The following is a 27,570-nucleotide window of genomic DNA, read 5'->3' on the forward strand; positions in this document are numbered from 1 at the left end:
GCCATCTGCAGCTTAAGTGAAAAGCCGCTGCTTGCCAAGAGCCACTTTCTTTTGCCAAGTCTTCCATGCAGAGGGATAGATGGTATATAGGTTCCTTGAGTAGACACTTTACTGGCAAGGATGTACTCCTTGCTATAAGATAGGGGCCCCTTTACCCTGCTTCTCTCTCAGCCCACTATCCAACCAATTTGGAGTTTGTGTACAGCTCTCGTGAGTCACTTGGAGGATGTCTGGGTAGAAAGCTTATGCAAATGAGCTCTCTGTAGCTGTAGTTTCACCGTTTTCAAACAGATGGTGAGAGAGAGCTCCTTCCCCGATCGAGCTTCTGTCTGTTCTTTCCTCTGTTGCCCAACAGGCGTGAACAGTGAACCTTTACCTTCTATCGTTTCAGACCACAGGATTTACATGCTTTTCTTTTGGAAGAGGCTGTTCTGGGATCCCACCACTTTCTCTTAGGCTACGTCTACACTTACGGTGGTGTGTAGGGTATATACAATGCACACCCCCCTAGCATGGGTATAAATTGCAATGTAGATGGTGAGGCACTCGTTAGGAGAGTAAAGTAAAAATATGCCAGAACATTAAGGTATATACACAGTGGTCGACTCACCCAAGCAGCGCCTCCCACATCTACATGGCTATTTTTAGCATTGTAGGGTCCCATTGCTGAATTCTTTCCCTGCCGCAGGACGTGACCAGAGCCATTTCTCTGGCAGGAGGGAAGCAGCAGGGAAAGACTTGGGCAGCTCCCTGCTGCCAGAGACTTTCCCCTTCCCTCCCTATGTCAGAGCCTTTCCCTGTTGCATGTAGCTACACAGCACAGTGTGGAAGCAGTCTGTTTCACTATAAGTACCCCACATGACACCACCAGTGGAGACAAGGTTTTGCAGTGAGTGGACTCTACAATACTGCTTTCTGTAGGAAACAGGGAGATCCTGTATTTTGAAACTAAGCTATACACTGTATTTACCCTTGCGGTAAGAGCTAAAGAACCATCTGATCATTCTGTGTCTAGCAGCCTCAGTAAAGAACGCTCTCTTTTTTAAATGTTCATTTTAACAGTCCTCTCCCATGACTACCACCAGAGACATGACCTCTCCATTGCTGTTTCCTTGCAGACCCAATAGCACAGCTCAGCCTCCTGTCTGAAGGAGAGCATGATAGACAGATCTGAGGTTTCCATCAGGTCAAAAGGAAGGGTTAAGCAATATTGTGTGACTTTACTCCGCTTGATTAAATTATAGGGGAATAACACTGCTGCAACTCCCAGGGGAAATGTTCATGATCATACAACTGAACTGACTGAAATGCTGTCTGAACCAAAAACTGACACACAACCAGTGTGGTTTCCAGACGGGTCAATTACAATCCATGTTATATATGCTCTAAGGAACGTAGAACTTAGCGAGACAAAAGGAAATTAACATTGCAGCTGCTTTTGACCCCGTGCATCGATCAGCACTGTGGATACTGCTATGCCACTATGGGATGTCAGAGGATTTTGTATGCCCAATAGAAGAACTGTAATGTAGTATGTCGAGCAGTGTGAGGGTCATATCCAGCTTCTCGTCTACTGTAACCCCTAGGTCCTTTTCTGCAGATCTGCTGCTTAGCCAGTCGGTCCCCAGCCTGTAGCGGTGCATGGGATTCTTCCATCCTTAGTGCAAGACTCTGCACTTGTCCTTGTTGAACCTCCTCAGATTTCTTTTGGCCCAATACTCCAATTTGTCTAGGTCACTCTGGACCCTATCCCTACCCTCCAGTGTATCTATCTCTCCCCCAGCTTAGTGTCATCCGTGAACTTGCTGAGGGTGCAGTCCATCCCATCCTCCAGATCGTTAATGAAGAAGGTATGCTTTTACCGACTATTTATAGATTTGAGGTGGAAGAAAGCAGAACAGGAGGCTGACCATGAATGAGTTTGGAAGCGACAATTTTGAGGGTTTTAAGAAGCCTAAACCCTCCTGCACTGATTCCTACGGAAGGATGAAGACTTGCAAATGATCATTCAAGATGGGAGTACATTCTATATGCCACCCTGGCTACATCATAGCCATGTGAATCTGCTGCTGCCACTGTTTACTTCCCTGCTTATCTCGGGGTGGGGAAGGGAAGAGGTGTTGCATTAGACATTAAGAATATCTAAGGGCCAGGTAGTGAAAGCCATACTAGATGAAGGTCTCTCGGTAAAGATGATAAAATGAGGGAGAAATAGGGATGATGTCGTGGTAGGGGTCTGCTATAGATGACCATATCAGGAAGATGATGTTGAGTTGGTATTTCTGAAACAAATAACCAAAACATCAAAAACATACTACTTGGTAGTAATGAAGGACTTGAACTAGCCAGAAAAGTTGGCTAGTAATACGGCAAAACACAATTTCCAGTAAGTTCTTGGAATGTATGCAGATAGCTTTTTTTTTTCCTCAGAAAGGGGAGGGAATACCCAGGGGGATGGACATTTTAGACTTGATTCTGACCAAGAGGGAGGTAGTTGAAGGCAATTTGGGTGAAAGTGATCATGAAATGATAGTTTTGTGATTTTTCAAGAACAAGAATGAGGTGAGAGCAGCAGAATAAGGAGAATGGAGTGCTAAAAAACAGACTTAACAAATTCAAAGAACTGGTAGGTAATGTCCTATGGGAAGAAAATCCAAAGGATGAAGGAGTTCAGGAGAGCTGGCAGTTTAAAGGAGACAATATTAAAAGCACAACTGTAAACCATTCTGATTCGAAGGGAAGTGAGGAAGAATTGTAAGAGACCAATCTGGCTCCGCCACGAGCTAATTAATTATCTGAAAATCAAAAAAAGAGTCCTACAAAAAGTGGAAACATAGAAGAATTGCTAAAGAGGAGGACAAAAGAATAGCACAAAGATGTAGGAGCAAAATCAGAAAGGTTATGTAACACAATGAGTTACACTTAGCCAGAGACATAAATGATAAGAGGTTCTTCAAATAAATTAAGAGCAAGAGAAAAATGAAGGAAAGTGTAGGTCCTCTACACAGTGGGGAAAGAGAGCTAATAACTGATGACATCAAGAAGGCTAATACTTATTTTTGCTTTAGTCATCACTAAAAAGGTAAATGTAACCAGATACTCTACACAATTAATTCCAACAACAAGGGAAGGAACACAATCCAAAATAGAGAAAAAACAGATTAAAGAATTTCTAGATAAATTGGATGTATTCAAGTCAGCAGGGCCTGATGAAATTCATCCCAGGGTACTTAAGGAACTAGCTGAATCAATCTTGAAACTGTTAGCCATTATCTTTGAGCACTCATGGAAGATGGGTGAGGTCTCAGAGAACTGGAGCGAGGCAAACCTAGTACCTATCTTTATACAGGGAACAAAGAGAATGCAGGGAATTATAGACCAGTCAGCCTAACTTTGATACCCGTAAAGATACTGGAACAAATTATTAAACAATGAATTTGTAAGCACCTAGAGGATAATAGGGTTATAAGGAATAGCCAGCCTGGATTTGTTATGAAGAAATTCTGTCAAACCACCATAAGTTCCTTCTCTGACAAGGTTATGGGCCTAGGGGATGGAGAAACAGTAGATATATCTTGATTTTTTTAATGAGGCTTTTGGCAGTCCCACTTGATATTCTCATAAGCAAACTATGGAAATGTGATCTAGATGAAATTACTATAAGGTGATGCACAATTGGTTGAAAGACCTTACTCAGAGTAATTATCAGTAGTTCACTGTCAAAGTGGGAGGATGTATCTAGTGGGGTGCCACAGGGGTCGTCATTGGGCACAGTACTATTCAATATCTTCATCACATGACTTGACTAATGGCGTGGAGTGCACTTATAAATCTCTGGGGTAAGAGCGGGGTTGCAATTACTTTGTAGGAGAGGATTAGAATTCAAAGTAAACTGGAGAATTGATCTGAGTTCAACAAAATGAAATTCAACGACAAGTAAAAAGTATCTTATTTAGGAAAGAAAAATCAATGCACAACCACAAAATGGGAAATAACTGCCTAGGCCAGGGGTCAGCAACCTCTGGCATGTGGCTTGCCAGGGTAAGCACCCTGGCGAGCCGGGCCTTTTTTTTTACCTGCCGTGTCCGCAGGTTCGGTCGATTGCGGCTACCACTGGCTGTGGTTCACCGCTGCAGGCCAATGGGGGCGGTGGGAAGCGGCGGCCAGGACATCCCTCGGCCTGCACCACTTCCTGTAGCTCCCGTGCCGGGCCGCGTGCCAAAGGTTGCCGATTCCTGGCCTAGGCAGTAGTACTGCTGAAAAGGATCTGAGGGTTCTAGTGGATCACAAATTAAATACAAGTCAACAATGTGATGCAGTTGTGAAAGACTAATATCATTCTGGGTGTATTAAGAGGATGTTCCATATAAGACGTTGGAGCTAATTATCCTGCTATGCTTGGCACTGGTGAGGCCTCAGCAGGAGTACTGTGCCTAATTCTGGGTGCAACACTTTAGGAAAGACATGGACAAATCAGATTCCAGGGGACAGTAACAAAAATGATGATCATTTTAGAAAACCTGACCTATGAGGAAAGGTTAAAAAAACTGGGTGTATTTAGCTGTGAGAAAAAAAGACTGAGGGGGATACCTGGTAACAGTCTTCAAATATGTTAAGGGCTGTTATGAACAGGAATGTGATCAATTGTTCTCCATGTCCACTGGAGGTAGGACATGATGTAATGGGCTTAAGGGAGATTTAGGTAGATATTAGGAAAAATTTTCTAACTATAAGGGTACGTAAGCTCTGGAATAGGTTTTTAAAGGAGGTTATGGAATCCTCATCACTGGAAGTTTTTAAGAACAGGTTGGACAAACACCTGTCAGGGATGGTCTAGGTTTACTTGGACCTGCGTCAGTGCAGGGGAGTGGAATTGATGACCTCTTGAAGTCCTTTCCAGCCCTAAATTTTTATAATTCTATAGTACCAAACGTACTGCCAGCCTTGTGCAGTGCTATATTCATGGAAAAGCCTCATTTCAGATCCCTTGTGTCAATGAGATGCTTTAAATGTGTATTTGAAAAAATAAAGCAAATTTGATTGCAGCAAAGTTGTAATACAGAGTTCTGCTGCTTTGGGGGTTTTCTGAAACACTGACCCAAAATGAAAAAAAAAAAAAAACTTTTTTTTTTTAATGCAATCAGTGAATGTGTATGATGTTTCTGAAGTTCTTCATTCCTAGTAATTAATGCATGGTTAAGCCTTGAAGCCAACATAGTTTTCTTTCTCCAACTCTCCAGCCACTCGGGGAAAAAAACCAAAAAGCTTTTTCAGTACAGAGTGCTGCCTTAAAGATATTTTCTTCAGCTCTCAGAAGGGTACTAATTAATTGGGAGTTGACAGAACTGAGGTATTTTCATTTGTGCTCTCTCATTTTAAGTATCTGACCCTCTATTGAAAAATAATTATTACTTAATTCTTATTACTTCAGTAGTATCTAATGACCCCAATCAGTCTTGAGGTCCCATTATATTATAGGAAGCAAAAATGGGTAAGAAGACAATCCCTGTCAAGAAGGATTTAAAACCCAAAGACTAAGGGTGGAGGGAAGGGATATAAGAAGCAAATGGTCATAGTGAGGGTTGGTACATGAATTATTTGCTCATGGGCATGCTCTGGGAGTTGGGAAACAGGAAAAGGGAAACCGAGGGAGGGGGGAAGGGTTGAGAATGGCAAAAGGGCTGAGGTGACTGTGGGATAGTGGAGGTGGAAGTCTGCAGGAGGGGCGGGTTGGACAAGTGGTTGAAGCACACTTGAGTTACACTCCCTCAGGGGGTGAAAGCTATAGCAGTAATGGCTGCTGTGCAGGAAGGGAGGGTTCCTTCATAGTCTTCCACTGACACTCCCTTCACATCTGCTGGGTGGGTGGGTGGGTGGAAAAAATGTAACCATTAAGGCCTGGTGCCATTTGAGGATGGGAAGAAGGCTGGTAGGGCTTGTACTGGCTCTTGCTGCTATAGCAATTGCAGTGTCCATTTGTTCCATTCAGTGGAAGTGGCAGAGGACTGGTGTGATGTATGGGGAAAGGCAAGAGGGACTTGGACTATTCTTCTTCAGAAGAAAGTAAAAGGTGATAAAAGGGAAAAAGTGATCAGGCCCCTCTCCTGACCTCATTGCTCAGTCAGCTAGAGGCTCACCCAGACACCATGTTTGCACAGGCTAGAATGGCTAGAATGACCCTAAGAGATGGTCAGAAACAGTCAAGGTACCATGAGCATGTGTCCCAGAGGCAGTGACAGTTCTAGGGAAGTAGTTCAGAAATGCCTTACCAATCTGCTGCTGCAATATAGAGGCATAGCTTTGCAGCTGTGGAGAAAGGGGGGGGGGATTTCTTTGCCCAACAGAGAACAGTTCAATAATGCACCTGACCTACTAGGCAGTTCCACTGCCTGTAGTGCCTGACGAGTTGCGGCAGCCGTGGCTTGAACATTGGCCTGCTCCAGTGCGGCTGACTTTGTAATTGCTCCCAAGTCCTCAGATTGTAGTGTTGGTTACAGGAACTCTTGTTGTGAGACAGTTCTAAGACTCCCATTTATTGTCTCCTCCTGTCATTTCCATTTGCTGTCTTGAGTGCTTCTTGGCCAAGTAGCCTCAGCTCAGACACAGACAGTAAGTAAGAAGTCTGGCAGGGAGCACTGGGAGGCTACGAAAGGACTTCCTGGGCTGTAAGAATGGAGGACGAAAGCCAGACTGACTTTGACGTTGGTAAGGCAGCATGGAGACAGTCTGTCTTGTCTGATGGTGGCTTGAAAAACAGAGTCAGACTTTTAAAATTCTGAAATGGCTGCTGGCCACTTAATCCTCCCCCTGTACCTGCCCACAATTAAGGCTTTCCCATGTTTATATCTAGCCATGTTGTACAAAGAAATATTAGTATTGATTCTTCTAGAGAGGTCTGTGAGATGTATTGCAGTACCTTGGACAGCACTGACAGTTATTTTATTGCCTATCGACCCCACAAAAGGGGGCTTTTGTTTTGTTTTCTGCAGCCCTAGCAGCTTTGTTCCAGCCAGAAAAAAAATTGCCTCTAAACTTAAAAAGCTGCTGATTATTTTGGATAGGCTGGCTCCGATTTAGCCTATGCACTACCCAGAATAGCTTGAAAATCATCATTCGACAGAATTAGAAAGTTTGCAGTGGTGTTGTAACCACGTGGGTCCCAGCATATTAGAGAGACAAGCTAGGTGAGGGTAATATCTTTTATTGGACCAACTTCTGTTGGTGAAAGAGATGACCTTTCGAGCTGCACAGAGGAGTTCTTCAGCCCAGATCTGAAGGAGAATTCCGTGTAGCTAAAAAGCATGTCTCTTTCACCCAGAAAAGTTGGTCCAATAAAAGGTATTACCTCGCCTATCTTGTTTCAGAAACAGAAAGTGTCTTTCCATTGATCAGTGGGGTCAAAATAAGTTGCCAGAACCGTAAAGTGTGTCTCTTCTGATATTGGAATTAAGTTGATGTTTTAAAATAACGTTGGTGTCTCAATCATAGTCATTAAAGCCTCTCCCATTCTCTTGATAAGAAAAGCATAATCCGGCGTCGGAACCTAAATTGTCAAAAAACTAAATAGCCTTGTGTGGAGAGCACAGCTACAGTAAAATAGGCAAGGATTTGACGTCTAGTGGTTACAGCATGGGACTGCGAGTCAGGAGCTGTTTCAGTTCATTATACTGCCACTCAGGGAACTTAATCTCTGTGCCTCATTTTGCCCATGACCAAAAAAGGGTGTAGAATATATTGCATGTGGGGGTGCTGAGGCATCAGGGTGTTTGTGGCAGACCTTTGCATTTCTAGATCATATTTTTGTTGGAGAAATTTCAAGTATTTTAGTTAGTGATAAATGTAAATCCTCGGAAATGTATACTCTTCTCCCTTGCATTGCTTTTTCTCTATTTAGGCTGTTAAAGCCTCTCTGTATATCTTACTGAGATTGTAGTGCAGTCCTTTGAAGCTATGACCTTCAAGATCTAAACAAAAGTCATTATGGCTTAAAAGGAACCACGATAAGCTAAGAGAATGCCAAGTCTACTCAAATGCATACAGAGAGAGTTGTTGGAAAAGATTCACAAGCTGTTAAATGCACATTAATAGCCAATAATTGTCTCGTTTTGCTGTAGGGTTGCTACTATGCTAAATATTTCTTATTTCCTTTGTTTGTAACTAACTATGCAAGGCATGATGCATATCTAATGACAGTGCACAGCTATGTCTGGACCCTAGGTATTTAGGGAAATAAACAAGCATCAGCCACTTCTGTTAATGTGGCATACTAGCTCCCAGATAAATACTGAAAATTTGTGCTTAAACGTTTATTAACCTACCTCTGCAAGTTTTCCTCCTCTATTTAATACTCAAGTATCACTTTATCAAGAGGGGCCTATATTGAAACAAAAATCTGGATACCCCAAGCCTGATTCCCCAAAGTGGGAGATGGAAAGCAATAGGGGAGGGTTGATAATTATACAGATCATTGCTTTGACCTAATCCAAAGTCAACCAGCGTCCAACGAGTTTGCAGTGAGCAAGCTGCTTCGTGCAGCTCTTATTGTAACGGAAACCCCATAATAATTCTTCTGTTGCATCCCTACTTGTGATTCATGCCTCATAAAATAAATATATATAGTATGAATATTAATATCCTCATTATAAATATGTTTCTAGCCAATATCTACCAAGAAATTATTTAAACACAGAAGCATATTTTCTTAATGGAGTAGAATTTTCTATCCCAAACATCTGACAAAGACGTACCTTTTGCATCTTGATGCAGACTTTGATATTTTAGCTTTAGAAATAGCACTTTTATGTTTCCCTTTGAAGTGATTTTTACCCTTTCAGCCTACCTTAACAGTCAATCTACGTGGGGATGAGTAGGGGAGGGGCTTTGAAAATATGGAGGCCAATTTTTGAAGCAAAACAGGAAACTAATCTAATGTTTGTGACTGAGCTTGTCATCCAAATGAATGTGATTCACAGAATCTTTTTTTTTTTTTTACCCTTATAATGCATCTTTTTTTAAGCCATGGGTCTTCATTAGATATGCTTTGGGAATAATCTGTCTATTGCCTGGGAGATAAATAGAGGAGAAGGGAAGTCACGGACAGAGGCAGGGTTGTGCTGGGATTAGGGTGTTGGCCTGAGACATGATTCCCGGCTTTGCTACGGAGTTCCTGTTCCTTGGCCAAATCGCTTTGTTTCTCTGTGCCTTAATTCCCCATATGTAACATGGAAATAACGTCTCCAAAGGACCTTTGGAAGCATGAAAGATTGTGAGATGCTCAGCTGCTGGGATAATGCAGGCCATATAAATACCCGAGAATGAAATTGAACAAACCTGTTGAGAGTCGTTCCTGTTTGCCAGGTTCCTCAGTCTAAGGGGAAATATCATTAAAATCAAGGTCAGGTGGCGGTCTCACTTAGTGTAAGTTAATCAAAACACAACACTGAATGATCTGTGGGTGGGAGGGACTTTCGTCAGGTTTCTTTTTTGTTTGACTTTCTTCTAGTGTCTCAGCCAAATGTTACCTTTTGAGGGGGAAACATGGCACATCTAGATCGGTGCTCGAGGCTGGCTCAAGTCAGAAACAGATGGAAAGGAATCATCACTAGCTTTCTATGCCATGAGTTTGTGGCCCCCATCCATTTCCTGAGGGGTAGGTGTCAACATGATTAAAAATGCCTTTACATTTGGCACTAAGTGGCCTGCTTGTTGGCAGTCTGAGCAGAGAAACCAAGGACTGAATAGGCTATGGAGAAGGCATTACCTTGTTGCCCTGTAGCTTGTTATTCTAAGATAGAGCAGAGATGGTGTATTAGGGCTGTGCATGGAAAACTTCCCTTGCTGCTGCCCCTATTGCTATTTTGTGTGTGTGTGTGTGTGTGTGTACTGGTCTTTGAAATTCTAGAAGCACTCAAAACTTTGAGTCATAGCTGAAAGTGTTGGGGATTATTCAAACTTTGGTCCACAGTGATTTGTTTAAAATCACCCAGGAAGTTTGTGGTAGAGCCAGGAACAGACCCCCAGATCTTCTTCATTCCAGTCCCAGTGCCTTAACCACAACAGCATACTTCCTCTCCTGCCTTTTCCTGCCTCCACTCATGTTGAACATAGTGTGAGAACAGATTTCCTTGTACTTAAACACCTCTATTTTCAGTCACAGCTCTGGCCAATCCAGAAATGAACACTGTCTTAACTAAAATGGCCAGAATAGATTTTGGGGGGTTCATTTGTGTTCACGTTGTGGGTAAAGGTTCAAGTCAATTAATAGTCCAATGGATTCATTCTTTCTTGGAATGGAATAGTGCAGATGGCATTCCTCTCACCCTTTTGTTTTTTCTTTTGGATGATTTGGTACATTACAAAATCCTTCTGAGTGTTCCCATGCACACACTAAATTGTGTTTGAGGTTTTGCAAATTTGGAAAAGAACAAAACCCCTATTTCCATTGATCGCCTCCTTTACAGCAATAAGACTGCCACTTTTTTCTAGCAGCTGTGGTCTTGCAGTGGAAAATTCCTCCTGCTGTGCTGGGGATTTCTTGCTCTATAAGATGAATACCTCTGAATCAGAGTGCCTGTAAAACACACTGCCTTCCTCTTGGACTGGTAGAATTTCGAGCACTGGTAGACTGTAAAGGATAAGTTTGTAGTCAGGGGGAAATAGCCTTTTTTTTGGGGGGGGGGGAGGGGTTTTTTGGGGGGGGTTTTTTTTTGGACAATGCAACTAAAAATTAACAAAGAAACCACTTGCTGTTTTAGAAGTGAGAAAACTAAACCTCATGGTTCTAATCATTTTGGGGTTTTCTCTACATTCCCCCTCTCTTCAGTATATCCGCTCTGCAATTGGAGGTGGGATTGCAGTCGGAGTAGGCATAACCACCCTAGTTTTAATCTAGCTAGCATGATTTAAAGCAGCAGGGAAGACACACCAGTGTGGATCCTGCACAGTCTAGCAGTACAAGTGTGTACTCAGAGTCCAGGGAGGGCTTGTACAGCCCACGCCACCGCATTTTAACTGCTAGTTTTAGTGGTGCTAATTAGATTACCCAAGCTGCAATCACACATCCAATTGCAGTGTACACATATCTTTCCTTCCCCTAGGAGCTCTCTCAACAGTGTGGACTTGAGACATTTACATACCAAATGAAGAAAGACCAAGACTGATGATTGATCATACACTTAAAAATCTACCAATTTTCATGCAAGCAGGACTGTCATCCCATCTCCCCCCACCCCACCCCACCCCTGCTTGAATAAGACCTGCAAGTTTTGGCCTTAATCTTCTGGACAGAACCTTGTGTATTTGGTGTGGGATTTTCAAAAGCACTTATGTGACTTAGGAGTCACCCCAGTGACACTGAAGGGGATTTGTGCTCCGCAGTCACTTAGGTGTTTTAGAAAAGCCCATCTTTGCTCTCTATAGCTCTTTGAAAAACCTCCTTCTCAATCTTGGTGTCATAATCTTTGGCAAATTTACAGTACATGGACCCCACCAAGAAAGGTACTGGGTATTTCCAGAGGAGTGCTGTGCACCCTGCACTCCAAAGCCAGGAAATGCTCAGACTCCTGCAGGATCAGGCCATGTGTTTGTTTATTTAAAAAGAGAGAAAATAGAATATTCTGCTAGAAGCAGGAGACTCATCCTTGCATAAACATTAAAGATTAACTCTTTTTGATTAAAGCCCTTTAAAACCCTCTTAATTAAAAGGAGAACTGTCACCCACAGCTCCTTTTTGAATTAGAAATAACATGAACAGCACAAACTGCTGCTTCGTTTCATCTGGAATTCACTTGGTCCTTCAGAAATGTTATTTCCTTTTGCTTTTGCACAGAAAGGCAATAACTTCGATTTTTTTTTTCCTATGGATTTGCTAATGTTTCCCCATCTGTGCTTTGCCTACGCATTCTCTTTGTTGGGAAACTGAAAGTCACAATCCAAACTCCTGGCAACTGAAATAATGGGCTTGATATTTATATTACTATTGCAACATATGGACATCTGTTCTCTGTACCATTAAAAAGAAATTGGTTCCTAAGTCTAATATTTGGCATTTCCAGTCTTTGGCAGTTGATGTCCAAATTTTTCCACCCGTTAAGTAGGAGTGGAGAGTGGATGCCCTAGCTGACTATTGTCAAGTGGTTCAGGTATGACTGTACTGGCCATAAGTTCTCAATAAGGACACCACTTATGGTATTTAATTAGCACTGATGTCCAAAATGTTGTAATGCTTTGTGTAGTGCAAGAATAGAATGGACTTTCACCCTTAAATACATCATCTTTGCTGAGTGCTATTCTTACAGCCTAGTGTAATAAATATAAAAACGGAAGAACCAACATGCCTTACGTAGTACTGAAAAGTGTTAACCGGATGGATGCATTAATTTTGAAGCCAAAACATCCCCTGCACAGAATAAACTCATATAAAGGAAGAGAGTTATGCAAATACAAAGTCCTTGGTTTTTTTCGGTCTTATACCATCAAAAAATGGCCTCTTTTGCCAGTGCTAGCCCAAGATGTGAGCTGATTTGGGGGGAAGGGGGGGCGAGCTGATGTACAGCTCTCCTTCTCCTTCAGAGGCATGTCTCCATGGTCTGACTCCCAGCACAGATTGAGTCCCAGCTGCAATGGTGCTCAGTAGGAGCTGCAGAGTTTCACTCCAGAATAGATGTGTGCTCTCATCACCATGGGGTTGATCGATGATGTGGAAGTTTCATGACTTTTCACCTTCACATCCAAAATCCCGTGCAGACTGGAACCCGAAGACTTGTGGTGGAAAAGGTTCCCCAGAGTCGCTAACAGGTAGAGGTGGGGAGAGTGGGTGGCAATGACTCTCAGCCACCACCTTTTATCTATTCCCAACCCCAAGATAAAAATAAATCTGTCAGACGTTTCTGTTCCCAGAAGCAGAAGGAACAGTTCTTGTACCTGCTTGAATAATAGTGTGATATCTATGTGACTGCAGGCTAAGAAGCCAAGGCATGAAATGAAGCTAAGAAAGGATGCGGTTTAGAGCATTTGATATCATTTGAAAGATAAAACATGTTCTGAGGGATTAGTCCCTTTTGTCTGTGGCTACCATTACTACAGTGTGATTGGGAACATATTATTCGCTATTATATCTTGCTGTCATTTCGCTTCTTAAAGTGTGTTCAGTGCATCTTTTTCTAGCCAGTAGCATTTTTCAGCAGCGTGCGCCAGGATCTTCAATCTCCATCAAAAGAGTTGAAGGTGGGGAGAAACTTGGCACATTTTATCCTGCCTCCTACCTGGTTTGTTGAGAAGATGCTGAGGCTGTTCCTACTGTCCCAGGGAGTGTTGAAGGTCTGTAGGGTCAGAATTTGTGGCCAGCACAAGTTTTCTAACACTGCCTGTATCTGTTCTGCTCACACTCAACATGGTATATTTCCTTTACCTGTGTACTATTTTCTGCCCAGCAGCAGGAAATGTTAATTGTGTATCTGTGCATTAACTAACTTACTGCATTATCAAGAAACTGAAAAAGAGCAACTATTTTTGATGAACTGTTGAAAGTAGTGAATTAAAAAAGCTCCTACATTATAATGCCTGCCTGTAATTCCTAAGCAATAGCACACGGAGCAGCCTGGAGAGCTCCATGCAGTGTGAAGTATAAAATGCCTCTCCCCTTAGCCAGGCTTCAGTGATACCCACAACTTTACGCCCATGTCAGGAATCAAATATCAATCTATGGCTTTAAGATGGCTTGGCGGAGACTTGCAAAAGCACAACTGGTAATTATGGGCTTGTGATGGGATGTCTAAATACCACATTGGTTAACCAGAGGTTAACAGGAGCCTGAGCCAGTTAAGCCCCTGGATGGCACCTGGAGGTGTGTTAAGCATAAATGAACAAACCCAGCTAGGGAGGAGCTGGGTCTTCGTGAAGGAAGGAGCACAGGGAAGTGGAGAAAAAGCCAGGGATGAGACCCAGAAGAGTAACAGCTGGGAATTTGCTCTTGGGCTAAAGGCAGAGAGAAGCCTGAAGCCAGAACTAGAGGGGCCTGAGCCAGAAGGAAGCATGAGAGGCTGGATGGAGCAAAGCCTGAAGCCAGAGGTGGGTTGTTCTGAGGCAGGAGAAAGCCAGAGGCAGTGAAGCCAAGTAGACAATGAGGCGGGGTGTTTGGACTGGAGCTAGAAGGGCTGCAAGGAGAAATGGAAGACCTCTGCTGTCGCTCTCTAGGGAGTGGAGAGACTTATCAGGAACAGGAAGCTCCTGCAGGATAAGGAGAGAGCTGAGGGGTGGGGTAGGGAAGGTGCCTGTAGAACACAGGATTGGAGCAAGCTCCTGTGGTTGGCCCTGATACAAGGGTGGGAACTAGTCCACTGGGAGGTGCTGGGGTGTAACAATAATCCGAAGACGGTACTGGAGAAAAGGTCTGACAAAAAACTGATGGTAGGAAGAAGTCCAGGGAGGCAGTGGCACGGTGTCTGGCAGAACAGACTTTGGCTGCTCATTGAAGGGTCTCTGGACTGAAACCTAGTATGGAGAGTGGGCCTGTGTGCCCTGACCAGTCATGGGGAAGGTGGTGTGAAGTCCCCTGACCTAAGGGGATAGGGACAAATAAAAGGCTGGAGAGAAGGGTGTAGGACCACGGGACTGAGAATTGGGGTCTTAGTGGCTTGCTTACAGGACTGAGAGATAGGAAGTTGTTTTGAATCCGGTCTCTGTAAGAACTGGAATCGTTCACTCTGACTCAGTTCACTCTTGTGTAAAATAGGGGTAATTGCCTACTCCACAGGGCATTAGTGCAGATCAATGTAGTAAGATGATTTGAAGAATAAGTGCCTTAAGAATGCTGTTTCTGCTCAATTCCTTCATTGTGCTGCACAGTCCTTACATAAGCTGTTTGTTCTGAATCTCTTGGATAACTGACTGATAAATCTGTCTATGAAGACTGAGAAAACAGTTCCTTTGTAAGTAAAATGAGTCTGGTTGCAGGCAACTAAACAAGTGTCTACTTACGTATAGGAGACAAAACTTGCTATATGAAAGAATAGAAAGTAATTTTCCTAACATCCATGGAATATCTTGGGAACATTGGGACACCCCCGGCTACCCAGCATGTAATGAATTCATGTGCTGTAGTGCACAGAATTAGTTTAATTCTTAAACACTTGGCATGCCTAGACTAGAACTCTAGTTCTCTCAAATCCAAAAATACAGGTTTCTACTGCTTGAGCTGAAGGAATGTTCTCCCAGCTTCTAGAAGTAGTAGACACAATAGCTTTTTAGCAGACCAGCAAATAGAAGATGCCACACCGTTGCGTGCAGAAAGATAGGATTACTTTTTCCCCCCTCTCCTACTCTTGTCCACTTGCCCTTACTGTGATTACAGGCAGAGATTATTTGTTCACTAGACAAAAGGGCCCATAGCAAGTATTATCAGTAACAGTTGTTTAAATCTATGGTTCTGTTGCCTTTAGCAAGCAGACTTACGTTCACTGAAACATTTCCTTTAAAACTTTATTGCACATGCTTCTTTATGTGAATAGCTGGTGTAACCGTTATTCTAGTGACTCACCTTGCTAATTTTCTACAGTACAATTGCAACCTAGCCAATACAAGATATGTTTAGAGGGATGTGACCTCTCTGCACTTGGTAACTGCAGCTTAGAACCAGCCAGCTGCTGTGATGCATGAAATACATCTTAGTTCATTAAGATCAAAGGAACTAGACACTTGTTCACAGAGGCAATGTCTGCAGCCAAAAGTATTTATACTGATTAACTGCTTTTTAGAACCCTCTGCTTGAATTGTTAACCTTCAAATAAACCATCTCTTGGGAAATCACTGATGACACAGCCACTTGTCTCAAAATTCAGCCGCCTGATCTTTATTGAACTAGATGTGCAAACATTTAAATGATAATTGAAACACTAATTAAATGCTGTGTCTGGGCACTCTGTTAAGGCTTTCAGAGATGGCCTAAATTATTGGATAACAGTATTGGTTGCTGTAAACCCAGGTCTTGTGCAGGTTTGTGATACATGGGACTGGTGCAGCCATTTGTGTTACTCTTGTTACGCTCTGTCTGATCTCTAAACATCTCAGTCACTGAACTAACTCAGCCAAGAAGGCACAGAGATTTCACTTGTCAAGAGAAGCAGAGAATCTAGTGGTGTAGAGCAGACCTGAAAATAGTTTGGGCTCTAAACCCTGGGGATTCTCAGGTTTCAACAGTATGGAGGCCTTAAATAGGCCATTATAGGCTCTTTCTGTTTGTCTTACTTAGAGGGCCCTCATTTCTGTAATATCTGAGCCCTTCAATGTGGTATATTGAGACCAGTATTAAATGCAGGGAGGGGGGGATGTGGTTTCCAGGTCCTGCTTACAGCCTAGTGAGTACAGCTAGTCTTGGAAGAGCCAGTTTAAAGCAGGGTGGGGTGAGTTGTGCTTCTCTGCCGTAGGGAGCAGCCTGTTTTTTTTTTCTTTCTGTTTTGGGGCCTTCTGTGTTAGTGTTCTGAATTCTAATAAATGCAGTGTTACACTGCCACTACTGTGAGAGTAGTATTTTTAATTTAATTTCCTCTCTCTGTATGCTGTGAAGATAACGCTCACAATTTTGAATGTATTTATCCTCACAATATCCCTGTGAGGTAGGAAAATGTTATCCCCATTTTACAGATAGGAAAACTGAGGCATTTTAAAAATTTTTCACCAGTAATCTTTGTACCTGATCCATGTTTTTTAAAATGCCTGTTACTTTTGAAAATGGAACTTAAACTCCTAAGTCGCTTAGGTACTTTTGAAATCTTTACTCTAAGTGACTTGCCCATGGTTACCCAGGAAGCCTCTGGCACAGACAGAAATAATCTCAATCTCTTCTCTCCTAAACATAGGTTCAACCCATACTTGTAAATCAGCAGGATTGTCTTCGTTTTGCCAGAGGGGGATGGGTAGTTTATGTACATTGTATCAAGAATACTGCTTTAGTTATCTCACTCTAGCTCTCTGCAGATACAACCTGCAGTGTCATCACAGAAAAATATGGTGGTTACACAGATTGTGCCTCATGGGACTTGAGAAATCCACCATGCTAAATTGCAGCCTCAATCTGAAATGTCTTTCTATAAGCATTTCTGAAATCTCTATCACCACAATATCTAAGTGCTGCACATGTCTTTGACAGATCTTACTGTCTTCTCTAAGGAAGCAAGTCCCAACTGGTCAATTTAAACCTTGCTGTTCAAATATGTATTCTCCATTGAAAAAGCTTGAATATGGCTAAGGGAAATCGCTCCTTTTAAAGAGTATATCCAAAACACTGCTTGTGAATGGATCCCTGCAGCAACTTTTCAATCTTTAAATCTCTCTTTAAATTAAAAGGCTTACACATTTCCGCAGATGAGAGAAGTGCAAACTGTCTCAAAGAAAGCAACAGAGAGTCCTGTGGCACCTTTAAGACTAATGAATACCCACTTCATTCTTATGCTCCAATACATCTATTAGTCTTAAAGGTGCCACAGGACTCTCTGTTGCTTTTTACAGATCCAGACTAACACGGCTACCCCTCTGATACTTGTCTCATAGAAGTTTCTTTTCACTTTTAAGGATGTGACTTTGCACTCCAAAAGACAGCAAAACTCAAGTGTTTCTGTCCAACAATATCAGGCAGTTGAGAATAAGAAAAGTAAAAGTGCTGCGAACCTGCTGTCTTACTCTAAAGCTTTAGAGGCAGGTAACCCAAGATTAAGTCATTGCAAAGGAGAAATTGAACATAACAGGAACAGTTAATCTAAGGTTAGATCTTTGCCAGTTAAATAATAGAAATGGCCTGATATCCAACCCTGTATGTGAATTTTGGTTATTAATCTGCTTCTCAAGCCCAGAGCTGCAACTTCTTCGTCTTTCTAATGACTTAAAACAAAGGTTGAGTATTCAAAGATCCCATGGGTGTTTTTATTTGCAAAAGTCCTGGTAGCCGGGCCAAATTGCAACTTAAATCATTCATATTTTCTTATCTGGACTTCACCTCTGGCTTCTCCTAGGATGAAGTATGCTTTACTTACTATGTTAAACAGCTGTGTTAATGTGGAATAGGGGTCAAAAGTTACCCCACAGCTGGTTCATTTAGTGGTGGAACAGTGAGATCTTTTGTTGCAATGTTTTCAAGGTGCTCAGATAACATGGTGATAGAAAACTTTTCAAACACTTACTTGATAGATTTTAATGCTACTGGAGGAAAAATGTTATCTAACTGTACAGTTAGTATATATGTGCAAGGTTCTCCAAGGGGGTTTCTGTATTAGTCAGTCCCTATCATTTTAGAAATATTAGATGAATTCATACGGCAATTCCCAACTTTTTATATTACTTTTTTATAAACAAGCCTCTATATTAAGATGCCAAAGAAAGTGAATGGTAATTTAGTGTTTGCAAAGGATTTTGCTTGCTGCTTTCTTTCTTTTCTTTCTGGTTTTATATTAATTGACCTTTTCACAAATACTGCAGACAAAATATACCAATTTGAATTAAATCTGGGAGTTAAATGACCAAACACATTTATCTTGCTAGGTATTTTAAGAAGAAAAACAATAAACCCTGCACAATATGTTCCGGTAAATGTTTTAAAGTTGCACAATATAAGTGGTTCAATTTATACAGCAAAAATTCTCTCCATCTGACACAGAGAAGGTATTGCGCTTATGGTACTCCTTCTCAGTGTGGGAAGCTTCAGCTGTTAATGAGAGTTCTGAGCCCAAAATGAGTACAGAATATGCATTGGTTTATCTGGTAGATATATCTTGGTTTGTTAAACAAAATTTTAAATACAAATTAGGATGAAGATGGCCCCAATGGGTCATAGAGAAGCAGCCGCTCTGCCAAACAAAGTAACTATAACACATTGCTTATTTTGGTATAAAAGCCTACTTGATCCAAGATTATCTCAGGTGGAGGGAGACTTGTAGTTGGTTACAGTTCTGATGGACAAGGTTATGGAAGCTGAATAGCATAGGCAAGGTCTGACAACTGAGAGCAGTGTTCCCAATGAAAACAAAAGTAATCGCGAGGTAAGAGCAGCTTGTGGTAATATGTGGGAGAAGCACTAAAGCTGTGCTGTGTGCATCAGAAGAGACTTTATGCTTGCCACTAATACATGGTGCGTTTATAGATAACTCTACAGGTTAAAAGAACAGGAGTACTTGTGGCACCTTAGAGACAAGTCTTTAAGGTGCCACAAGTACTCCTGTTCTTTTTGCGGATACAGACTAACACGGCTGCTACTCTACAGGTTAAAATATCATAATTTAAGCAGTCTGCTGGTAGATCTGATGGTTTTATTTGAAGAAGCACAACTATATCTGAAAAGGTTACTGAGGAGCTGGAATGGATAAACAGTATGGAAAAGAAATATTCAAAGGTCACAGCTTGAGGAAACATTTTCTGATGTCAAAAACACTAGAAGACAAAGATTAGCAATTCCTGAGAGGCTAGGAGCAGTCTCTGTAAAGGAAAGTTCTTTAAGTCTGGCTGAGTGAAATCTAAATTGCCAGGAGAAGAAGATCCAATTGATGGTCCCATTGTGTCACGACATCATTTTTTCCCCTTCTCTTGCCCTTTTTGATAGTAATTGATAAGTTCAAAATTGTGGCACTTCTTCTAAAACCTTTGTGATCCCCAAGAGTTTAGCTTGAAGCAAAGATGAGCTTGCAATGTCTAGAAGTTTCTGGGGATTTTTTTACAGCATTCTCCTTGGCGGAGATGGTCAGCAAGTTAAACATGTTGATGAGTGGATGTGTTCTTATAGGCCACAGGTGACAAACTCTGAGGAATTAACTCATATGATTATGATCATAATCAAGCTAAAGCCACTAGCACCTATGTTTGTCCAGCAAGATGGGTACCTCTTCAGTTTATTTTGGCAATTCTCTTAATTTATTTATCATGTGCATAGTTGTCTAGCCAAGCAATGACATCTTCAGTGGTGTGATGCAGTTCTTCTAGGCCACCGCTGAACCTAGTCAGCAGGCATTCATCGACAATGTGCATCATTGTCTGTGTTGTGCCGCAGCTGCACAAAGGGCTGTCACGAAGGCCCCAGCGATACTGGCTGGCTGCACAGAGACCTTGCCTGGTCCGGAACCTGTTCAACAGAGACCATTGGTGATGGGGCAGGTCAGAACCAGGCAGGTGAATTATGGGGTTGGCGACGAGGGACTGGTTGGGGATTATAACAGATATCCATTCCTCTGACCAGAGTGTTTGCGCCCTAACATCCTGGCACGGTGGATGAGACCATAATGGGTGACGTGACGGCAAACATTCAGCTGGTGGTTTAAAAAGGTCATCGGGCAGTGGGAGGCTTGGGTTGGTGCGTACTTTTTCCAGTAACTTGCCAATAGCAACCTCTTGTCTGATATGAGGAGGAGCAATATTGCTCAGAACTGGAAGCTGTGAGAGCAGAGTCGGACGCAGGGTGCCAGAGATGATGTGCATGGCGGCATGTAACTGTGTATCCACCAGTTTGGTGTGTGACAATCGACTCCAAACTGGTGCACAATACTCTGCCACTGAATACGAGGTGGCAAGAGCTGAAGTCTACAAAGTTGGAGCATGAGCACCCCATGACGAACCTGCCAGTTTGCTAAGAAGATTGTTGCATGTCTTAACTTTAGCTGCTGTCGTCTTCAGGAGGCCATGGTAACTCAGTGTGCGGTCACACCTAGATAGACTGGTTCTACGTCATGCTTCACCTTCTGACCATTCAGATAAACATTCCATTCTCGGGTTGCACTGGTGTGATGAAGATGGAACAAACTGGAGACTGTTTTTATGACACTTGGCTGGAGGCACCAAGTCTTCCAGTAGTCAGCTAACTTTACAATGTCCCGTCTTAAGGTGGCATCAAGCTCATGAAACGTCCGGGCCTGGGTACCGCAACAGATGTCATCTGCGTAAATGAACTTTAATGACTCCTTTGTTGGCAGGTCATTGATGTAAAGGTTAAACAGGGTTGGCAAAAGCACAGAGCCCTGGGGTAACCCATTGCTCTCTCGTCTCCAAGCACTCGTCTTCTCCCCCATATGGACTCTGAACTGCCTATCATGGAGAAACAGTTCAATGACACCTGTGACCCAAGGTAGCAGGACCCGTGATACCTTCGCAAGCAGGCCAGTGTGCCATACCATGTCGTATGCCTCTGTCAGATGGGTGAAAATAGCACGTTTTCAAGTTTCTCTGGAAGCCATTTTCAACAAATGTGGTCAGCGTGAGTACTTGGTCGCATATGCTACAGCCTCGGTGAAAGTCGGCTTGGTCAGGACTCAAAATTCTCTTAATAAAAGAGAGTAACCACTTGTTCAGCCATTTGGTTAGGTACAACTGTCCATTATGTGGGAGTTTAATGAGTCCACTGCCCAATTCAATGTGTATCCCTTTAAATGGCATTATATGTGACCCTATGGATATGACCATAGGGAATTGTTTCATACACTGTATATGCCTCCGGGGCCCCTTAGTGCACAGCTGGCACATAGCTGAAGGTATTAGGTGTGGGAGCTCAAGTCAGAAGAGGTACAGCAGGGAAAGGTGTAATGGCTGAATGTATTCCCTAAATTGTGATATTAGGGGTGTTCCAGCTCTTTTTTGAAACCCTTCGGTGGCTCTCAATCTGTTAACTCTAGTGAAAAGTGCAAGCAGAGGCTGCTAGCTGTCAGGTAAGGAGGGGAAGAAGGTCACATTGTGGCTTCATCTCAGATGTAAGTTTGCTGCTTCTTAAATTGTCAGGGGAACAGCAGCAATCTCTTCCCATGTTATCCTGGATCTCTGATGAGGGAGCAGGTGTGTGCCCTAGGACTACTCGCAAGTGGTAGAGATGTGTATGCATCATTGAGCTGTATCATCACTTACTTGTCATGACACCTTAAAGCAGCTGTCTATTTGTGCGACACTGTACATCTTTACCAATAAAACGCTCTGGCTTCACAGTCGTGCTGGGTCAGCCTTTTTCAGTGCTGCTGGAAACACAGCTGTACAGAAACCAATTGCTTGGATAAAGGTGGAAAGGCTGTGTATCATGCATGCTGTGTTTTATGGTATTCATGGATTTCCATTGCAAACTGAGCCCTCAGGACCACCATGAACATAAAGTATGAGCGCACAGTGCTGTAATCAGTGACTGGCTTTCCCGTAGGGGGCAGCAGGGGCACTGTAACACAAAATGAATAAATGAAAGCAGAGTAAAATTAGATTAATCCCAATTCAGTGTTCCATTTATGATGGTTAATTACATGGGGCTCCCAAGTGGTAACAGCAGGCCTGCAATGAACAGCCTGACAGAGCCCTGGGGGGACACTTTGAAACTTGGCTTTAATTAACAAATACATGTGCTGCTGAGGAAAATCACAGGACCTCACCTAAAGCTGACCACCAGCTGCTAGCAATAGTATGAACTCACTGCAATAGCTCTCACCATTGCAATGCTGCTTCTGTTTATTATGAAATCAACTTGATCTAACAAGATGGCAAAACCTCCTTCCTCTAGTTGCAGGAGTTGGGGCCTGCTGGGAACAAGGAAGAAGCAGCAGTAGTAGGGGAAGGACAGACTAGGGAAGGGAAGAGAACCACTGTTAGGGTGACCAGATGTCCTGATTTTATAGAGACAGTCCTGATTTTGGGGGCTTTTTCTTATATAGGCCCCTATTACCCCCCACCCCCATCCTGATTTTTTACACTTGCTGTCTGGTCGCCCTAACCACTGTCCTCCCTGCAATCTTGGTGGTGAAATAAAGGAGCAATTGTTTAGAGGAAGGTCTGGATAAGAATAAGTGGCATGGTTTCTCTGGGAATTAAAGATAAGGAGAGGTTAGTTAAGAATATAAAGATCCATGTAGTGTGTGTATATATAAAGTAATTATGGGGCATGGCTTCATGAGAACGTCTTAATGGAATCAGGGTTATAACTCAGCATCTGTAGCTAACTCTCTGCCTGCAAGATGTCTCACTACCACTTGTATCCATAGAGATTTTACTCCGTCTTGTCAGCAGGTGGACTTGAAACCACACCGCTATGCTACTTTAGCCAGAGTTGATCTTCAGCTGCTGACATACCAAAACAAATAATTAATTGCAAAGTTATGCCAAAACCATTTTCAATCTCTTTTAACTACTAGAGAAATGGAGGACAACAAAATGGTCAGTTCAGACAATTACAAATAATCAGATTTAACTTCCTGGGAAATAAACTTCTTTTTCTGTTACTTTAAGATACTAAAACTGACAGAAGTAGCACATGAGAAACAAGAGAGACAACCTCTTTGTGTTCCTTTGGCATTTAATGATAAAAAAATACCCTAGCTGAGGCTCCATTCCTACTGTATTCATTTGCTTTCAGAATAGGAATTTCTCAAGTTATTCCAATACTCAGTTCATAATTAGAAAGATGTACTCACTTCTCCTAGTACACAGTTGCTAGCGACTTGGATTAAGTTCCCTTCTTCAGAGTTGGAGGATATTTGGCTTTTTGCTGAATGGTTTATCCAGGTATGAACTGTGATTCAAGGCAGATTAACCTGCCTTTTTGAGTGCCACTGAAAATAAACATATACATGCTTTTGAGAACATCTATGCTTCTCCGTACTACTAGTGAGGTGATGAGGTTGTACTTGTCAACAAAAGACAATTGTGGCTTAATTTGATTAGATGTGGTTACTTTTTGCACCTCATAGCTAGTACAACTCTAGGCTTTTTTCATGACCTAAGGCTTTTTACTCCTTAATCAATAAACATAATATGCAGACGGTTTTATTTACATGCGGGGGGAAATAGCAAGTAACAAAAAAATCTGTTCATTCTTAACCTTTTAATGATGCAATAGAAAAGTTAAACTATTTACAATTGTTGCTTGATGGTTGTATTTATTCATTTTTACTGTAGTGCCTGGAGACTTTGGAATTTTTCTAACCAAACAGAAACACTGAGGAAATAAAAGACCAGAAAAGGAAGAGATATTTTCCTTTTCATGATCAGGTGATGGCATGGCCATTACAGTCTTCTCCAGCCTGGATTTGAGGCTCTTGGCTTCAGTGGTGAGTGATAAAGTTGGAAGTCAAACTAAGAGGTGAGGTTCAGGTATTGCACCAAATTTTCTGCTCTCTCCTGGTGGCAAGGAATAGCAGAGATGGTCTCAGGTAAGCAGGCAAAGACCAAATCCTGGATCATCTAAAATATATAGTTAAAGGTGAGAAAGATCACAGTCTATTACTCAGTAAACTCATGATACCTGTTACAGCGCTACCTAGGAGCAAAAAGTAACAAAAAGAATGGAGAAAGAACAAATGAAATAAAATAAAATGAAGTAGAGATAAGCCCATACTGAAAAGTTAATGAGTCTTCTACTTCTTGACTCTCTGGGAAGCTATCCAAGCTGTATGTAGCATTTCTTCATAGAGTTTTCTGATACCATGTTAAACTAAACAAATTTAAACAGTACAAAGTCACCTTGAAGAGTGTCTTGGAAAGGATGAACAAATGTCTAGTTTTCAAAACTAATTTCCCAGTGTGCCTTGGGTTCTTATTAGCATGAATTTGACCAGATGATTTTTCTTGAGGTCTAAGACAATGGTTTGTAGATTAGATGTAGTCTCTCCTTTTAGATAAGACATGTTGCTTGATCCCATTATCTCAGCACTGTCATATTTAGCCCTGGTGCAGCCAGTGCAAATCCCATTGAAGTTGTTTGTTTACACCAGAGCTGAGCTCAACTCTAAGAAGGCATATATTTTTTTCAATGTATAGTCACAATTGTCTTCACTGAATGCATGAAAAAAGGGACAGGGAAAAGATTGGTGGAGTAATGAATACACTAATATCAAATCAACAGTCCATAGTCTATCCTGATAACGAGTTGTGTTGTGTTTAAAAAAAAAAAAAAAAAGCAAATAAAGTTTAATTACCATAATTATAAGAGATTTGTGAAATTGCAGGTTGTCGTCAGGCAAACCCAATTACTGAGATGTAAATTTGTAACAGAGAGAACATACTGAACTGCAAATGCTAATAAGTTAGTTTCAAAATATTACTGTAAAGGTATAAATAGGATGTACTGCTGCATTGATATTTTGACAAGTTATTGGTAATGACTGCCTGAACCAGCTCCCATTGCTTTCAGGGGTAGTTTTTCCACTTAGTAATTACTATCATAGTAGCTTCTCGAGGGGTCAGAAGAGCCCATAGTATAAAGTGTATATTGTATGAACAGTACACTTTGTCTGCACCACATGCATAGGTACTGAGTTCCTGCCCTGAGAACCTTAGTCTAGTTGGGATGATAGGAAGAAATGTGGGAAAAAATTATTATCCAATGTGAGGGTGCCATTGTGGTACTGATAAATGAAGTGACTTGTCTAAGGTCCCATAGAAAGTTTGAGGCAGAACCAGGAACTGAATGCTGGTCTCCTGAGTCCCCATCCAGTGCTTTAACCAGAAGATTGTCCTGTCTTTGACCACAGTTGAATTCAATGGCAAGAGGGTCACACTGGAGAAAGTCTATTCAATACTTCTTTGGTATCTTGTACACTATCTGTATATAAGGCAGCCTAAATAAAATTATGGAACAGAAGTGCATCCTGAAAGCTCTAGGGGTTACCTGGGCACACTGTACCTGGTTATGAGTTCCTCACTCAGGCCAAGCTGCCATTGACTCAAATGGCAGCCCAGCCTAAGTAACAAGTCAGAATAGTCTTCCATAAATTGTCTCAAAATTGAACTTTATGACCCAAATTTAGCTCTACAACAAACAAGTGCAATTTGAAGTCCAGTAGAGTTAGACATTTATGCAGCAAGGCTGAAATTTAACACTGTCTAACATATTGGAAAATATAAATCACTGAAATATTGAACTGCTCTGCTTAATGCAGTTTTAATAGGATATGAGGGAGCTCCTACTTGGTTTAATATTCAGACAAGTGGTTATGAAATAGCAATAAGACAGCAGGACAAACTACTCGGGATGAGTTTGAGTTTGAATAAACTGTTTGCTGAAAATTTTTGCCCAGCTCTACAACTAAGTCACTTAGGTGCTTATTAAAATTTTACCCATGGTCCCTACCCTGAAGAACTTACAATTTGACTGTGGCATCTTTAGCAAAGTCAGTGTTATCCAAGATGCCTGGAAGAATGACAGAGCAATTAAGTATTGTTGCAATTGACTATTCCCCTCACCCACATTACAGCCTGGTGGTTTAGGAAGAATTTAATTTTGTTTCTTTCAAATCTTCACTCAATTCAGTTGTCAGGTGTGTGTAGGATGCTTTAATTGCATCTAGAGACCGTATATTTTTCTAGGTGTGAAGTGTTCAGCCAAATTATAAGTCTAAACCTTATCTGTCTGGGACTCTTCCTCGTGTTTCATTTTCTGTCTATTCACTGGCCTGATTATCCCCTTATTAGTCTCACATATGAATTGTCCTTACTGTTGGAGTTGGTCATCAAATGTATTAGGGTATTAACTGGAAACAGCTGGATTTCTTTCAGTTCCATCTTGAGCTTTTGAGTGTGAAAATGTTAATAAGGATCAAGACAGACTGTGCTCAAGACGTTGCACTGACTGCTTTCCCATGTGACCCCGTGACTGTAATAGTGACTTTCTCTAGATGCAATCAGGAACTAATCCTTTCTAACTTTCACTTATTCACAGGTGCTTCTGAAGAGAGAATTTCCACTGCAAAGACATCAGTAGTGATAAATAAAAAACGTTTGAGTGGCTGATATTAATTTTTAGGTTGCAGCACATTAAAAAAATTAATCAGCATCTCAGTCTGCATTTTGGATTCAAGCAATTAGACATGGACCATGCTGCAGTGCTCAGAATCGGTGCTTATTGTGGGCCTGTGAGGCAACAGGAGAAGCAGAGTAGCTCTAGCATGACAAAAGTTTCTACTGACTAGCATTACTGTGCCTTCTACCATGTAGTATTTTATTTAGAAATTGACCTTTAAAAGATAGTTTAAAATATTTGTGTAAAATTGACCAGATGTATGTAAAGTACTTTCATATTGTGTAAAATAATCCATGAAGGTTCATACTGATAAATAACTATAAAGAAAAATAATAAACTATTTCCCCCCAGCATACAGTCAAGTTATTGATCTAACAGAGGCCTAAATGCTCCAAGGTCTTCAGCTTTTTACTGCTTCTTCTGCAGTTTAAATCCACCCCATAGTCATCATTTGGTTACCTCTTTAAGTCACTACTGCTGCTAGGTAACCCATAAAATGTTTGGCTAGGGTGACCAGATGTCCTGATTTTATAGAGGCAGTCCTGATTTTTGGGTCTTTTTCTTATATAGGCTCCTATTACCCCGTCCCGATTTTTCACACTTGCTGTCTGGTCACGCTATGTGTGGCAAGTTAACAAGCACTATTAAAATTGTTATGTGACACCCTGGTTGCCAGTCATAGCAGAAAAGACATGTAATTAAAGGGCTGGAATTTGAGCTACCCACTTCTGCTATGTGGTGTCCCCTTTTGATCAGTGTTGATGTCCATTAGTGAGCTATTGTGGGGGGAAGCTTGTGCTGCTAATGCTACACATTTTCTCTAGGTGAACAAGGTTGGA

General features: G+C 41.8%; 1 protein-coding gene across 1 annotated transcript in view; it reads left to right on the forward strand.

The window, feature by feature from the left end:
* Positions 1 to 27,005, forward strand: part of NECTIN3 (nectin cell adhesion molecule 3) — a 209,382-nt gene extending 182,377 nt beyond the window's left edge. Inside the window, exon 8 of the mRNA XM_054045638.1 lies at positions 26,651 to 27,005. Coding sequence (XP_053901613.1) covers positions 26,651 to 26,692 — 42 coding nt within the window. The 3' untranslated portion in view covers positions 26,693 to 27,005. The remainder of the gene's footprint in view (positions 1 to 26,650) is intronic.
* Positions 27,006 to 27,570: the final 565 nt, after the last annotated feature.

Source organism: Malaclemys terrapin, chromosome 1, assembly GCF_027887155.1.
Source record: "Malaclemys terrapin pileata isolate rMalTer1 chromosome 1, rMalTer1.hap1, whole genome shotgun sequence".
In the NCBI taxonomy this organism is placed as follows: Eukaryota; Metazoa; Chordata; order Testudines; family Emydidae; genus Malaclemys; species Malaclemys terrapin.